Below are 17,767 nucleotides of genomic sequence, written 5' to 3' on the forward strand. Positions count from 1 at the left end.
TTGAAATCAATAGGAAACACAACTATGCAGGAAGACCATGGATGACAAAAGGACTACAAAATGCCAGCAAAAAAAAGAATACCTTATATCGAGAATTCATAAAAAAGAGAACAATAGAAACTGAAATGAAGTATAAAACTTACAAAAATAAATTAACTAATATAATGAGATCCTGTAAAAGAGAGTATTACATTAAAAGGTTAGAACACAATAAAGATAACACAAGAGATATATGGAATGTATTAAACAGAATAATCAAAAATGAATCAAGGAATAATGATTACCCTGGGTACTTTATAGAAGGGACAAGAAGTATTAATAACATGGAGGAGATAGTAAATGGCTTTAATGAATTCTTCGTAAACATAGGGCCCAAACTGGCAGAAGAAATAAAGGTTGATGGAATAGAAAGGGACACTGGTGAAAATATTGAAAGGAATAGTAGCTCAATGTTTTTAAGAGCAGTGGAAGAGAAAGAGATTTATGACATGGTTAGAGGACTTAAGAACAAAACCAGTACAGACTGGAATGATATTGATATGGTAACGGTAAAGACAGTTATTGATGGTATCGTAAAACCATTAAAATATATATTCAACTTGTCGTTTCAAAAAGGAGTTTTTCCACAAAAAATGAAAGTTGCTAAAGTTATTCCCATTTACAAAACCGGTGAAAGACATCATTTTACAAACTATAGACCAGTGTCAATACTCTCCCAGTTCTCTAAGATACTGGAAAAACTCTTCATAAAAAGATTTGACAGTTTTGTGGAAAAATATGAATTAATGACAGATAGTCAGTATGGGTTCAGAAACAACAGATCAACAGCTTTGGCACTGATAGATTTAATGGAAAAGATAACGGAATGTATGGATAATAAGAGGTATGCGCTCGGAGTTTTCTTAGATCTAAAGAAGGCGTTTGATACTGTTAATCATGAAATTCTATTAAAAAAACTGGAAAAGTACGGGTTTAGGGGAGTGGTTTTGGAATGGTTAAAAAGCTATGTAGGGAATAGGCAACAATATGTACAAATAAATGAATATAAGTCTAATTTGATGGATATAGCTTGTGGAGTACCTCAAGGTTCAGTACTGGGTCCAAAAATGTTTATTATGTACTTAAATGATATCTGCAGAGTATCGGAGATTTTAAAGTTTGTAATATTTGCAGATGACACAAATATACTGTGTGCAGGTGGGGAATTGCCACAGGTTTTGGAAATGATCACACAGGAATTAACGATATTAAAGAAGTGGTTTGATATAAATAAATTATCATTGAATCTCGATAAAACCAAATTTATGTTGTTTGGAAACCAAAAGAAAAACATCGAAGTAGAAATATGTGTTGACAATGTATATTTAGAAAGAGTAAATGAAATAAAATTTCTTGGGGTGATCATCGACCACAAGCTCTGTTGGAAGCCACACATTACTTATGTTCGGGGGAAATTGGCACGGGGCATTGCCGTCCTGGGAAAAGCAAAGCATATGTTGGATCAGAAAGCACTGCACATTTTATACTGTGCTTTACTACTGCCATATATGAGCTACTGTGTAGAGGTCTGGGGAAACACATACAAAAGTAACACACAAACAATAACTATAATACAGAAAAGGGCCATTAGATTAATAAATAATGTAGGGTACAGGGACCATACAAATGCACTCTTTGTCAAAATGCAAGCTATTAAATTCCAAGACTTGGTGAAGCTTAAAACAGCGCAAATAATGTATAAAGTCAGAAATAAATTGCTTCCCAAAGAAATCTGTAAATTGTTCATAGAAAGAGAAGGTGGGTATAACTTAAGAGGGAAATGGAATTTAAAAATACAAAGTGCTAGAACAACTTTAAGAACTATGTCAATCTCAATTGCAGGAGTTAAATTATGGAACAGTCTAACAGAAGAAATAAAAGACAGTCAAAACATAAAACAGTTTAAAGTAAAATATAAAAACCTAATTTTAAATAAGTATAAGAATGAAGAAAACGGGGTTAACCCAGGACGGTAATGTTGCTGGTAATGGTGTTGCGGTTCTTTTTTGGTTGTTTTTTTGTTTTGTTTTGGTTTGTTGTTTTTCCATAACTTGTGTATCTGCAAATATACACATTCTGTATTTTTCATATGAAAGAAACTATACTGTGGTGGGGCTTGCTAATTTCTTGTTTTTGATTTATGTATGTTATGTTTTGTTTTACTTCATATGTTTATATGTTTCATATGTTGTTTGTTTAATTTAAGACAAAAAAAAATTTAATGAATGAGAGGTAAAACTTGAGGGGGTAGGGACAAATAAGTAAATACTTCAGCCTACTCCTTTTCAAACAAATAATGGAATGATATTTTGTAATGATTGTGAAGGCACATGTTTGAAATGTTTGAAATAAAAATGAACTGAACTGAACTGAACTGAACTAAAGGACTCATGGGATTATCAGTCAGCAAGGTGTAGTGGGCATCTGACTTTAAAGAAAAGGAAGTCTCAGCTGGAGAGTCAACTTTCTTGCCCCCCTTTCTTTTCTTTCCTGTCTTCCTTGTACTGCAGCTATTGATGTAAATGGCATTGTTAGCTCACTTGGGACAATAAGAGCAACATGTTTTTGCAATTTATTTTATTTATTTTTTTAAATTTTTGTCCATCAGTCTGAGATCCTTGAAAGGGTTTTCCCCTATCTCTTGATAAGTAAAATGTCAGTTATGTTTTCTACCATCGGTTAAAAGCATCTCTTTTTGGTGTATTACATCTCGTAGTGATTTTAACTCATATTCCAAGTTGATTGATGAATGTGTCCCTAGATATTGGGCACTCTGCTGTTCATTCTGCACATACGAGAATACCATTTTTATGCTGATGAAATTGTATTTGATGCATAGATGTCACTGGAATTAAAAGATACTTTTAAAGATATTCAGACCTGGATTTTAATATAAAATCCTTCTAAGCTCTTAAGAAGCAAAAATGTGAATCTGACTGAGAACCTGAGGAGACCATACACATGCAGTAGGAACTTTCAGTCACAAGGTAGCCAAGCCATAAATCATATCTGCTTTATTTTGTTTTAATCTAAAACATTAATTTACAAAGTGACTGTCAAGCATCATTGAAAAAGTCATTTCCAATGTGGTTGGTACTTTAATATGCATTAGGTAAATGTTTACTAAAATCAAGTGCACCAATTGATGGCCATTAGAAATTATAAAGACTTTGGACACTTACTTATTTGCTTTTCTTGTCAGACTTTGAGACTTCTTCTGATCATTATATTGATTATTTCTAAATCCTCAAACTGAAGATCTTGCTTAAAAATTCAGATTTTTTTTTGCCTTCACAATAGAGTAAACCCTCTATAAAAAATAATGCCACTATACTGCCAACACAGGATCTTTAGAGATGATATGTCTGTTAATGTTAGGTCGCTATCACTGTCATCTAGCAGGCAGTCTTTATCTTTAAGGCTTTTCTGCCTAAGCTCTGAGATCTTAAACATTTTTATTTCAGATGCAAGTAATAAACTTGTAATCACTGAAGAGGTTGGCCTTGAAGTGGAAAATACTAGAATAAAATACTAATACTGATCTCAAAGACGTCCTAAATAAATTCTTCCAAAATAGAGCTAACGACTAATTCAGAGTGATTCGGTTTTCAGTTTTTTCCTCCTCCTTTTTGTCATTTGTGCATTGAATATCCAGGATTATAAAGCTCTTAAAATTTTTATTATTGCTTGCTTTCTTTTCTTTTTTTTGTTTGTTTTTGTTTTTAAATAAGAGTTTAATAAGAGTTGGAGATGCAGCTCCTGCTTCCTACCTTTTAGTCCAGTATCTTGGATCTAAATGAAATGAGTTCCTAGAATGCTGCATGCATATATTTAGTGTAATACTGCTTTAAGTAACAAAGCTATGTGATTGTTTTATATCAGGTCGCCAGGTTGGTTCAGACAGCACATGCAGAGAAAAGCTGGAAAAGACCATCATTTTGTACACTAAAGTTGTGAGTTGACCCGTCTATTAATTTATGATGATATAAATGACTGCATTAGTTGTTCATGAATAGGTTGTGCATTCTGCCTCTGAGGCTGGCCTGTTATAGCTTCTTCTTTAAAATATTTAAATTTACCACTGTTTTTATGTATCTGTCCTTGTGTTCTGTCTACCCCTTCCTCTCACGTAGTTGTTGGATTTCCTGGAATACCATCCATGCGCATTTATACCGCTAATCCAGCGTTCCCTGGAGTTTGCTGTTACCTACGTGTTCACGCCTGCAGGAGAGGGAGTGACCTTTGAACGTTTTATTGTTCAGTGCATGAACCTCATCAAGATGATTGTAAAGAATGATGCCTACAAACCCGCCAAGAACATTGATGGTAAGTTGTGAGTGTCTCGGGGAAAGAGGAGTCTGAAGGGTTGGAGAATAACTGAAAAATATACGTGATAATACTAAAAATGAAAATGATGCTCTCTGTAGGTAATAAACATTTCATTTTAGGTTTGTGATTTAAAAGTCAGCAGAAATGCCACAAGCCCTTGAATACGCGTCACTGACAGCGAGTTTCAATAGCACAGGGCTATAACCCCATCGGTGTCACTGTACTTTATCGCAGCTCCATGTATTTTTTCTTTTCTTTTTTCTTTTCCCAAGCTGTCTGAGGTTTCTAGTGCTTCATTAGCAAATGGCACAGCAGTTTGCCTTTCTTGTGTCAGCTAGCATAATCTCTGGGGTTCCTTACTCGAGAACTTTCCCATTCTAACAATCCAAGGTTCTGGGTTTCATTCGAATATCTGACTGTGTTGTTGTGTCAGAGTTGGTCATGACTTCAGGTTTGCTTTCCTATAACAGAGAAGATAAATGAGGAAGTTAAAGGGCTGTTTAATTTTCTTCTTGTACTGTAACCTTAAATCATGCACAATTAATACAAAATAAAAAATGAGCAACAGAGCAGATTTTTTTTCTTTTTACCAGAAACACTATTAAAATGAATTATGATTTTGAAGTTAATGAGCAGACAGCAAAAATGAGTCACACTTGAGGATTACTTCAGCTGCTCGTTGCCTAAAATTAAGAGATTTTGCCTTGCAGTCCTTATTTATATTTAGGAATCTTACGTACTAAATGTCTGTAGCAACACTACTGCTATAATACAATGTTTGTATTGTATTAAGTAACAATATTTTGAAGAAAAGTGTCTGTGTTTGTGATGACTTACGACTGAAATGTTGTCTTTTTCCTTTATTTATTGTTGTATTTCTCCATCCTTCAGACAGTAAACCAGAGAGCCTGGAAGCTCACAAAATCAAGACGGCATTCTTCACCCACCCCACACTGACAGAGATTGGACGTCGGCTTGTCTCACACTACTTCCTTCTCACAGAGGAAGAGCTAGCAATGTGGGAAGAGGACCCTGAGAGCTTTGGTAATATCACATCTACAAATATGCTCGCAAATTTGAACTTGTATGGATTTTGCAATGTCTGTTTTTTTTGTGTATTTTAAATTTTGATGTATTAGGGAGAATCTACAGCATTAGGTAAATGATTGCTACCATCATATGACCATATTATATTAATACCCTTCATCCATAAATTGGACAGTTTGCAGATTTAAAGCAATTTAAATCAATATTTTGTGATTTATAATACGTATTTTTGATTCTCCTTAAAACTGTCAATTGACATAATTTATAGGGTATAGCTCTTGGTGCGCGTTTGTAGTTATAGGCAGCATTTGAGATCTTGCTATATTTTCAAAACATCATAGTGTCCTCACAGGCTTTATGTAATGACACTGACCACTCAGACATAACACTTCATAAAGCTAAAACCACAAGGGCCCAGTGTGGGAGTTCAGTCTGTTGACATTTGAATCCAATTTTATAGTCAGTCAGAGCCACATATTAGAGTGTGTGTGAGAAAACGCACTTGCAATTTCAGGGCTTTGTCATAATATATATGATGTTTCTGTTGTGCAGTGTCAGCCATCACCTCCTAATCAACATTTTCTAACAGATAATTATTTTTTGTAACTGTTTCAGCTGTGGAAGAGACAGGTGGTGACTCTTGGAAATACAGTCTGCGGGTAAGTATATTTTTATATGCATCTATATATATGTGCAGAGAAATTGTAAATTAATAGGGTAGCTGTGGCTCAGGAGGGTAGACCAGGTCATCCACTAATCAGAAGATCAGTGATTCAGTCCCCTCTACCAGTACGTTCATGAGCGTTTATGGATAGGTGAATGTTTTGCTTTGCTTTGAGTGCTCAGTTAGAATAGGAAAGTGCTATATGAGTACCAGTACTTTGAACTGTTACATATATAGCACACTGAGTTGGTATGGAAGAACAGTCTGTTCGATCTTATGCTCAAAAGAAGGAAATTAAATATTTGCCTCATCATACAAAAAAATAAGCATTAGAGGAATTAATAAAGCAAAAATAAATCGATCCCCTGTGTTTTTGGGTAAAACTGAATGTCGAGAACAGACCGAAATCAATTATGTCTGTCTTTACGATCATAAAAATGTAGATTTAAATGATCATAACAGCCAGTTTCATTAAAGTTAATTGCAGCGGTATTGTTACATATTTCTATGTGTGCTGTATTTTCAGAAATGCTGTGCAGTTCTGTGGTGGTTGACTGTATACATGGCAGCATCATAAAACATTTAGTGGCGCCTGGAGTTTTAAAGGTTGTCATGAGTCTAGTTAGTTTTAGAGGCTGTTGCTGATGCATGACATAATCTTTTATCCATGGTCCTATTTCTTCTCTATCCCTCTCCTGTGTTGTGCCCCATTCCTCTTACTTTCATCACTTCAGATGACAAATGTCTGCCCTGCTGTTTCTTTGAAGTACAGTAACACATTCTTTCAGTGAACTCTAAGCCTTGTACAAGTTTTTATGCATTTAAGGCATGCAGCAGCAGAAGAAAAGTGGCATTATGGTCTAAGAACTTATTAAACATTTAATTACTTCAGTTTTGAATTTTTCTAGAAAACAACAATTTTGTGAATTTCCATACCTTTTAATGCATCGGTGATTCTGATTTTTTTTTTTTTTTTTGTTTAAAATGCAGCGCTATAAAACTGAATGCCTTAGAGGATGATTTTATTTATATATGTTGGAATCTAGTAACTTCTGAATTCACACATCAATTCATACATGTGCATGGCAATTAATTATGAAGCTTTTCTGTTTTTGAGAGAAGTTTTAAAATTGCCACAGATACGCTCATAGCCTCAGGATCCACAAATGTATGCTGCAACTGCTGATTTACAATGGATTCATATGTAATTTAAAACTTTTGTTTTTTTAATGAACAAAAGAGTTTGCTGCTTTCCAAGTAGAACACTTACTTTTAAAAATTGTGCATGTAAATATAGGCTAAAATAAGCAACCACTAAGCTTAGTGGCAGACTTGTTCTTTTCTCAAAACGCATTTGAACAGCTTTTTAGCATATTGTGAACCTCAGGACGGATCGTTTCTGTATCAGTTAGAATCTGTTCTGTTTGTCCTATTCTCATGAAGCTGATTGAAGTACCGTGTAAGAGGACCGGTTATGCTACCAGTATATAAGCTCTCACTGATATTGTGGCAAATGGGATGTTTTCACAAACGGCACAGACCATGACCTCTTTCTTACACCTTTTTAATATGCTTTTTCTAACCCAGTAAACTAATGAAGTTGTCTAGGCCGTTTCTTTATTGAGCATAAACACCCACAAAAATCTCCTAACAGTGTTATATTGACTGCATTTCTATTGAACTGGGAACACAATGTATTGTTTATTTATTTTTGTCGCACCTTTTTGTATGACTTTTGTTTTTGTCCTTATCAAATATTAATGCGATAGCTGCACTCCTCACCTTATCCCACCTCTAAATGCCCAGCAGAACCCAACGTGCTGTTGAGACTAAAGAATTGTGATCCTATAAAAAGTAACTGTAATGACTTGCGCTAAATGTGATGCTGCATGTGTTAATATTCTGTCAACTACCTGTCTCTATTTTTATTTGTTCTAACTTATTTCTGTATTTAGCCCTGCACAGAAGTACTGTTCCTGGATATCTTCCACAACTACAGCCAGACCCTGACACCAGTGCTGCTGGATATGGTTCAGAATCTCCAGGGTCAGTTTAAGCATTATACCTACAAATCACATAGTCTAATTTCATTCCAGTGAATTTTTAACACCTTGGCAATGAAAACTGTATAGGCAGGAGCCAGTCAATTGGACACATTTAGCTAAAAATAACACACTCATACATCTTTATAATGCATAAATAGATTCAGTTTATCATCATTTTAGAGGCTGTTTGTACAAATCATTTTGTAGCCTGATTGTGGTGAACAGTGGGTTTTTTTGGTTATTAACCTTAAAAAACTAAAACAAACAATAGAAAAGGCAAAAATGAAACCAACAACGTGCAACTTCTCCCACCAATATGTGACAATTCATATCCCAGGAGGTCCTTTTTAGGGGAAAAAAGTGCAAGTATCACAGAAACAAAACACAAACTTTAAGAATTTTTTTTAACAATAATTTTTGTGCCAAGTAATCTTAATTTCAACTTTTTACAAAATAAGTGATTTTTTTTTTTAATTTAAGAAGTTTGCATAAGAAGTTATACTTGTGTAAAGACTGTGTTGAATACGTCTGTTCAGCTACAGTATATTCCCTTACTCATGCAGCTGTAAGTAGAGAAATTGGCCCTGAGTCACTAATATTTGCATATAAATTTTACTTAAAGTGTGGAAGAAAAAGTAAACACACAAAACTACCATCAGATTCATGGAATATTCTGGAGTTTGTTCTTACTGCACTGCTTATATTAGCGATTGGCTCACAATCTGCAACACCTCCATTTCTCTAAATAAAGAAACATTAACTTTGGAACGTTCTGTGCAGGAGAATTTCTGACAAAAAAAATAAAAAGATTAAAAAATAGTGCCAGAGAAGGTTCAACTGTCCACCGTGTTTCCTCTGAAATGACAATGGTAAAAATGGGAAAGAAAAAAGCAAGGCTCAGGCTCCAGTAACAGAGGAGATGAGTTCTGTATCCCCTGAGACATGCACTGTGGCTGATATTGAAGGCACAAAAAAAAAGGTTTGACATCAAAGTTTGTGCAGGGGGGGGGCTACCAGGTAGACCAAAAGAGTATGAAGGGAGCAGGTGAAGGTATGGCTCATGTATCAGTCAAGATAAGAAACTCACTGCTGTAACTGAAACTAGAGTGACAAGTGATAAATGACATCATGAAGTGTTTTTAATAATTTTCATACATTTAACATAAGAATAAGATGAAGACAAAAAAACGTAATTCCCCTCAAAGGGCAAGGGCTATACTAAAATTTTTATAATCTTTATATTACAACATGATGTGGGCCTGTTATGGTATCTTTGTGACGTGATTGGGCATTGCATTGAAAAAATAAAATGTCTGTTATAGAGCTTTCTCCGTGCCCTTTCATATGAATATTTATATTACTTGACATGGTTTTTTGTATCCCCACCCAAGTATCGGAAGTATGGGAAGAAGATATTTTTAGTCTTTATAATAATATAATAATAAATATTAATATTCTTACTTTTGACCAAATTTTAGGTGACATCAGTCTGGAAACCTAAATAAGTATATATTATTTGCTCATACACATGGTCTGAGGCAGTTTGCATAGTACAAACAAGTCTATTCACATCTGTTGATGAAACACAGATTTAGTTCAATATTTAAGCTTAACAGTCAGTATGAACTCTGCTATTGGCTGTCATTACGTCCACCTTTCTAAACTCTCGGTCATGTACACACGCAAATTTGGCACACTGCTCCTCATCTCATGGGGGTACTGGTGTGTAGCTCTTGTTCTGTTGCTGAATTGGTCGTGCTATTGCTCGCTTGGGTGGATTACAAGGTCCACTTCTGCCCTGTCTCTCGAGCTACTTTTCATTTTAAGTGTCAGAGTGGAAATTGGTTTTGCTGGAGCAAGGAAAACGATTAGTTATGTCTATAACTTCTGTTCCCTGAAGGAGAGGAACGAGGTACAACACATAAGTATGGGATATCACGCCCTCGCGTGTCCTGGCTGAAGAAACCTTTATTCACGCCTTTACGGCAGATGACGTGTGATGACACGCGCAAGGCCCCGCCCGCACATATAGCCGCTGCCATCACCGTCATCCCTCAGTTCGATAGCCGCTCTTCACCGAGCCAACTGCTCAGTGGGGCCACCCTGTGTTGTACCTCGTTCCTCTCCTTCAGGGAACAGAAGTTATAGACATAACTAATCGTTCCCTTTCAGTCGATTCACTCGGTACAACACATAAGTATGGGACCTATATACACGCCCCGCAGAGCAGCCACCGAACCGGAACGGGACCACCACATCCTTAGTGAGTGGTAGACCCAGCAGAAAGGACAGCATGAGCCACCGAAGGGGCTGTAACGTCCAACCGATAAAACCGCACAAAAGTGTGCGGCGACGCCCAATTAGCCGCTGCACAAATATCAGCCACAGGCACCCCTCTAAAAAGAGCCCATGAGGTCGCCATCCCCCTGGTGGAATGAGCTCCCACCCCGTGGGGCAACGCAAAACCTCCGGTGCTGTATGCCAGCGAGATAGCTTCTACAATCCAGTGGGACAGCCTCTGTCTGGACAGAGCTCTACCTCTATTCGGATTAGCGAAGCAGACAAACAACTGGTCACACAAACGCACATCCCGAGTGCGCTCAATGTAGGTGCGTAGCGCACGCACCGGACAAAGAGAATGCACCCTCCTCTGCTCCTCAGATTCAAAAGGAGGGGAGCAAAAGCTCAGCAACTCAAACTCCATTGAACTATAAGATGCAGGCATGACCTTGGGAAGATAGGCGGCATTCGGACGCAATACGACCTTGCGGCCATCAGGAGAAAACTGTGTGCAGGCAGGATGCACAGACAGCGCATGAAGGTCCCCCACTCGCTTCGCCGAGGCCAAAGCGAGAAGTAATGCGGTCTTATACGAAAGAAGTTTCATATCTACCGACTCAACGGGTTCAAACGGAGGGCCACAAAGGGCCTCCAGCACCAAAGACAAGTCCCAAGCCGGGACACTGGACTTAAGCACGGGCCTCAGCCGGCGAACCCCTTTCAGAAAACGCACGGCGAGGGGATGCGCACCTGGTGTCACCCCGTCAAAACCGATATGACAAGCAGATATAGCCGCTAAATAAACCTTGATCGTCGAAAACGAAAGGCCTTTATCCAACAGCTCCTGCAGGAATGTCAAAACATCCACAATAGAGCACTGAAATGGGAGAGTGTGGCGGTCCTGGCACCATCGCTCGAAGGCTCGCCATTTGTAAGCGTACAAGCCTCTAGTAGACGAGGCCCTGGCGCTCTGAATCGTCGCTACCACACTAGGTGGCAGACCCTTAGCAACCAAGTTTAACCTCTCAGCAGGTAAGCATGAAGGTGCCACAGATCCGGGCGCGGATGAAACACTTCCCCCCCCGCCTGAGAGAGGAGATCCCTGCGGAGAGGAAGCTGCCAAGGACTTGCTGCAAGCAGGCTGATTATTTCTGCATACCACGACTTCGCGGGCCACCAAGGGGCCACCAGGATCAGAGAGAGGGAATGCCGACGCACCCTCTCCAGAATTGGAGATATCATTTCCACTGGGGGAAATGCATACAGGAGCACGTCTGGCCATTGGTGCGCTAGCGCGTCCAAGCCCAAGGGTGCATCGTGGTCGATTATGGAGAAGTACAGGGGGCAGTGAGCATTCACCCTGGAAGCAAAAAGATCTATTTGCGCCTCGCCAAATAGATCCCAAATCTGAGCCACTATTGAAGGGTGTAACCTCCATTCTCTCACCAGAGGACCCCCCCTGGAGAGAAGGTCCGGCCCCAGGTTCAGGTGGCCCGGGACATGGGTGGCTCTTAGAGTCAGAAAATGAACACTGCACCATAACAGCAGAGAGCGAGACAGCTGCAACAGGGGAAGAGAGCGTGTTCCTCCCTGCCTGTTTATATAAGACACCACTGTTGAATTGTCCGTCCTGACTAAGACATGCTGGCCCTGCAGGACTGGACGGAAACGCTTTAGAGCTAAGAACACTGCCAACAGCTCTAAGTGGTTGATGTGCAGCTGGCGCTGAGCCGCGGACCAGATCCCTCTCACTGACGCACCCTCGCACAGCGCTCCCCACCCACTTAGGGAAGCATCTGTGGACACCACCTTGCGAAACAACACCCTCCCAATCCGAGAGCCCTGGTGCAGTAGCCCGGGCTCCCTCCAAGGACGGAGAGCTAGCATGCAAGACGCAGTTACCGGCAGCCTCCTCCGGAGGTGACGCGAAGCACACAAACGGTGAGAGAGAGTCCAGCGTTGAAACGCTCTCATTTTCAACAGCCCAAGCGGCACTACGGCGATCATAGATGCCATCATGCCCAACAAGCGCAATATCGTCTGGAAACGCAGTCTGCGTCCCAGCTGAAATTGAGCGAGGCAGCGATGAAACGCGGCCACTCTGTGCTCTGACAACCGTGCGCGGCTGGAAAGAGAGCATATTTCCAGACCGAGAAAAGCGATCTGTTGACCTGGGATTAGCGAGCTCTTCTGAAAGTTCACAGAGAACCCCAGTGTCTGAATGTGTGACAGAACCCGCGACAGCTGCGTCTCCGCCTGTTCTCTGGAGCAAGCCACGAGAGCCCAGTCGTCCAGGTAGGCCAAGATGCGGATGCCCCTCTTCCTGAGGGGCGCTAGCGCTGCCTCGGCACATTTCGTAAAGGTGCGGGGAGCGAGCGACAGCCCGAACGGCAGCACTAGGTATTCGTAGGCTACGCCCTCGAACGCAAACCTCAGAAACTGCCTGTGTTTCGGGTGTATAGCGACATGAAAATAAGCATCTGTTAGATCGATTGTCGCAAACCAATCTCCCGGGCCGACTGCACTCAGGAGCTGTCTGAGTGTTAGCATCTTGAACCTGTACGTTCGCAGGTACGTGTTCAAGACTCGCAGGTCGAGGATGGGACGAAGCCCTCCCCCTTTCTTCGGAATGACAAAATAACGGCTGTACCAACCTTTGTCCGTCTCCGAAGCGGGGACCACCCGTATTGCTCTCTTCTGTAATAGCGCCTGTATTTCCTCTCTGAGTACCAAGGCTGCCTCGGGGTTGACAATCGTGTTCACGACTCTTTGGAAACGAGGCGGCTTGACCCGGAACTGCAACCGGTAACCCATGGCAACGGTTTGCAGCACCCACGGAGAGGGGGCGCAAGCGCGCCACTGAGGGAAGTGAGCAGCCAGCCGGCTGGCCTGCAGCACTGACGGCGGGGCGCCGTCGCCCCCCAGTGTGTCTGCAGGGGACTGCATCCCCTGCCTGACCTGGCTCATTTCGCCTGCAGGTTGAGCATTTGAGATTGTTTGAGAGTAAACAACACTCTTGATTGCAACATGGGAACATGTACATTTATACATTTTGTTGGGTGCACCTTTTCCGGGGCATAACAATGAAAAACAGCGGGAACACTCGATGTGGTCGCTTGAACATTCAACACATCTGAACCGTGTGCAGGGGTTATGTGCTTGGGAGACCGCGATAGGGAAGTGCAGCGCCTTCTGGGGCTGACAACCTGAACAGAACTTAAGCGGCACCTCTTGTGCGGCAACAGAGGGGTAAGAGCAGCGTCTCCCTGCTGCCGGATCCCTTCCCCACTCGCAATCACAGCTAGGAGGGCTGAGGCTTCTTCCTCCTGGGCGTCGGGTCCCGTCGGGGGCCCGGGGGAGGGCCTTTGCCCCAGGCCGACTGGCGTGGAGCTCGGGCCGGAGTACGTGCTCTCGCCGGCGGCCCTCCCACTCCAGCAGTGGGCGCCGGTCTCTTGCCAGCTGTCAGAGGAGCGGCGGGCCTGTGAGAGCTAGCAGTGGGCTTGGGCTGGGGCTGGCGTCTGGGGATGATGTCGCGCAGAGCTTCCGTCTGCTTCTTCCTCAGATCGAATCTAGCCTGAATGGCTTCAAGTGAATGTCCGAATAACCCAGCCGCAGACACTGGTGCGTCCAGATACACAGCTCTGTCTCTATCAGGGACGTCGGAGAGGGTCAGCCACAGGTGCCTCTGCGCCACCACTGTCGAAGCCATCCCTCTGCCCAGGGAGAGCGCTGCACAGCGAGACGCACGGAGGATGTAATCCGTGGTGACTCTAACCTCGTTAACAAGAGGTGACAGCGGGCTGTCCTCCGGAACCAGCGATCCAAGCTCCGCCAGGCACATTGCTTGGTACGTCTGGAGCATGGTGACGGAGCTCATGGCTCGAGCGGTGCCGGCCTGAGCCCGATAAATCTTCTCCAGCTGCGAGGCCGAGAATCTGCAGTGCTTGGACGGCAGAGTTGCGGGGCCACCGACACCATGGTTATGGGACGGGGCCAGATAAGCAGCCAGAGACGGCTCCATAGGGGGTGGGTTAGCTAAACCAGCTCCCTCGGCGCCGTCCAATTCCATGTACTGTCCATAGCCGGGCACAGTGACGCGGGTAGACAGAGGTTTGTCCCATGACGCTGTTAGCTCGCAGAGAAAGTCTGGGAACATGGGGAGGCAGTTTTTGGCCGTTGCGGGCTCCGGTGGAAGGAAAAAACCCGCAAACCGCGACGGCTTCCGAGCTGGTGGAGGAGAGGGCCAGTCCACCTGCAGCTTCTCAGCGGCACGGCGAAACAGGGAGAAAAGAGAGGTGTCATCGTGGCCGACCGGCGCAGCAGCGGCGGCATATTGGGTCGACAATGAGCTCTCCTGCTCATCCTCCGACAAACCATGGATGTCCAGGCCGATGTCCAGCACGTCATCGTCTTCCTGGGGAGCGCTGGCGGGCTTCAACCCAGGCTGAAGCCCGTCAGCGCTCCTGCATGGTTCCGGTCCGTCATCGGCTAACCCGTCAACGTATTCCATGTGGTCAGCCCAGCTAATCGCGGGGACATCGACCTGAAAATTTTCGTCTTCGGACTCGGACGAAGCCGGGGCTCCAGACTCGGAAAGAAGAGGGTCATGCCGTGCGACAGCCGAGCGTCCCAGCACTCTTTCCACAAACGTCACCCGTCTTTCCAGGGTCGAGCGTCGGAGCTGGCGACAAAACGCACAAGCTTCGGGCTCCGTCAACGCTCTCCTAGCGTGGACGATCCCCAGGCAGACAGGGCAGGCATCGTGCTGGTCGCTGTCGTGCAAAGAGAAACCACATCCCTGAGGACAGGGGCGAACAGAAGATTTCTGCTTTGCTCGCTTCGGTTTGGAGTCCATTCCCAAAACGCAAAGCGAAACGCTGCACAAGAAAAACTTGAAAATAGCGCTCCGCGGGCAGCCTACGCACCAGCTGGGCGGTGGAGGCTAACACCAACAGGGGCAGTTAAGCTAGGTTCAAGTTGGCAGACAACGGAGCTAACTAGCAGTAGCTAGCTAGCCCAACTCAGCAGAGGTGTTCTCAGCGAGGTGAAGAGCGTAAGAACTGAGGGATGACGGTGATGGCAGCGGCTATATGTGCGGGCGGGGCCTTGCGCGTGTCATCACACGTCATCTGCCGTAAAGGCGTGAATAAAGGTTTCTTCAGCCAGGACACGCGAGGGCGTGATATCCCATACTTATGTGTTGTACCGAGTGAATCGACTGAAAGGGAACACCAGTTTGGGTAATTCTATGGTTGAAAGAAGACATCTATTGATTTTGAAACCTGAGTATACAACTAGAGAGCAAGAACAGCCCATCAAAATGGCTTAAGCAAGACCGATGTGACGTGCCTGTTTAATTTCCAGTTGTCAGTTACATACCTTACATACATTCCGCTGTCAAAGAGCAATACTGGGACAATAGATATGCTGCTATATTGCTAATGTTATTGATTCTGCCTTGTTACTGAAATTAAATCCAGTGTATATTTGTGTCTTTTCAGGCCCAACCAATGTGGAAGACTCTGTTCAGTTGCTAATGAAGGATGCAGGTCAGTCAAAAGCTCACGTACTTTTTACTCCATTGTAATTATTGCTCTGTCATGCTGGGAGTATCAGAGTTTGACTGTTCTAACACAAAAATCTTCCCCAACAAAAAAGACCAATTCCAAAGAGCTCTTAGCTGCCTATTGAGACGTCCCTCCCTTGTCAGTAGTAAAATATAAGATTGCTACTTTTGCACCACTCCACTGTCCATCTGTACATCATATCATTAGTCCTGGTTTTTCTCAAAATAAATGACAGAATATGTATCTAAAGTGTTAAACTCCTCTGAAACTGATCATAGACACCTAAATGATTATATTTCCCTTGTTTTTGCTGGTTTATGGTTTTGCTCTTTGTTTCACAAGTTGCCCCATATTCAGCCTTACATAATACAAGAGAATTAAAATAATGGAAAAAGTCGGTTTCTTTTTCCGTAAATCGGATCAGTCTCTCTTCGTTTTGTTTTTTTTATCAGTCCTGTTCTCTGCTTTTTGCCATTTCAAAATTCATTACTTCTGAAGATAAATTATAAATAGTAACAGCCACTATTTCTTGTATTGTGTGTTCTTTTATCCCTTTTTATATTATATTATATTCTCATTCTGTCACTCTTTTTCTAATCATCTTTTATTTTATTCTTTTATTGCACTCCTCTTCATTTTAATAATAATAATAATAATGGATACTTTATTGATCCCCATGGGGAAATTACTTGTTTTTCTCTGCATTTGACCCATTCACTCAGTGAAGCAGTGGGCAGCCACTAAGCAGGCGCCCGGGGAGCAGTGTGTAGGGACGGTACCTTGCTCAGGGGTACCTCAGGGTAGCCGTTCAGTGGATTCGAACCCCCGACCTTCCGATCATGGGGTGACCACTTTACCTACTGAGCCATCCCTGCCCTTTAGTCACCATTACACCAATTTCTGCCTGAAGCATAACCTATAGTATCATTATTATAATGTCTATGTTTCTATAACATGTACTCTTTTTTTGTTTTGTTGTTTTGTATGTTAATATTTGCCTGCATATTTGAAGCATATTCAGCCTACTGTTAGCAGAATGAAAGCTTCACAACAAGCATTAATTTGTTGGAAACCACAGCTACATTCCAGTAACCCCAAATGACTCTACACCGGCATTTATCTGACATGTTTTACCTTACCAGTTTTCAAGTTTGCTAATAACATCTCAAGCTTGGTCAAGGCCGGCAGAGCCTGACTGGCTCTGAGCTCTGTAGCTTTAGCTTTAGCCATTTTGCTTTTATTCGCTTCTTTAAAATGTCCATGTTAAGTTGGATGAAGTTACATTTTTGTGATGGTCCCCTGCAGTTTAATTTGTCAAATTTTGCGTTTTCACTTGCGTCAAAGAGCCTCAAGAGCTGTTTGTCTGTGCTGCTGTGCATGTGTTGCACAAGAATTTAACCAATGGTTAAATGAAAAGGTTCTTGTAGGGCATAGGTGTCAAACTCTGGCCCGCGGGCCAGATTTGGCCCGCAGCCTAATTACATTTGGCCCGCGAAGCCATACCAAATGACTATTAGAGCTGGCCTACTGGTATTATACAGCTAATATATATATTGTTTAGTATTAAGCTTTGCTTGTTCCATATTCAGTTTTTCAGCAAAACGTGTTCGAGTCTATAAGAAAAGATTCATTCTTAAATCTGGAGGAAGATTTTTTTTTTCAATAAATATTAATGTTAGCCCGCGACTTTGTTCCAGATTTGAATTTTGGCCCACTGTGTATTTGAGTTTGACACCCCTGTTGTAGGGGAAACATGTCAGTCGTATTGTGAATATTGTAACCAGTGTAACTTTTTT

At 42.2% G+C, this 17,767-nt stretch overlaps 1 protein-coding gene across 1 annotated transcript in view; it reads left to right on the forward strand.

The window, feature by feature from the left end:
* Positions 1-17,767, forward strand: part of ipo11 (importin 11) — a 138,380-nt gene that overhangs the window by 39,716 nt on the left and 80,897 nt on the right. Inside the window, exons 9-14 of the mRNA XM_086314682.1 lie at positions 3,922-3,992; positions 4,173-4,365; positions 5,260-5,412; positions 6,031-6,074; positions 8,035-8,125; positions 15,906-15,953. Of these exons, the coding sequence (XP_086170808.1) occupies positions 3,922-3,992; positions 4,173-4,365; positions 5,260-5,412; positions 6,031-6,074; positions 8,035-8,125; positions 15,906-15,953 (600 nt within the window). The remainder of the gene's footprint in view (positions 1-3,921; positions 3,993-4,172; positions 4,366-5,259; positions 5,413-6,030; positions 6,075-8,034; positions 8,126-15,905; positions 15,954-17,767) is intronic.

Source organism: Aulonocara sp. 'chitande type north' Nkhata Bay, linkage group LG12, assembly GCF_057382095.1.
Source record: "Aulonocara sp. 'chitande type north' Nkhata Bay isolate Kocher_YH1m ecotype deep benthic linkage group LG12, A_spYH_male_GT1.1, whole genome shotgun sequence".
NCBI classification, from domain to species: Eukaryota; Metazoa; Chordata; class Actinopteri; order Cichliformes; family Cichlidae; genus Aulonocara; species Aulonocara sp. 'chitande type north' Nkhata Bay.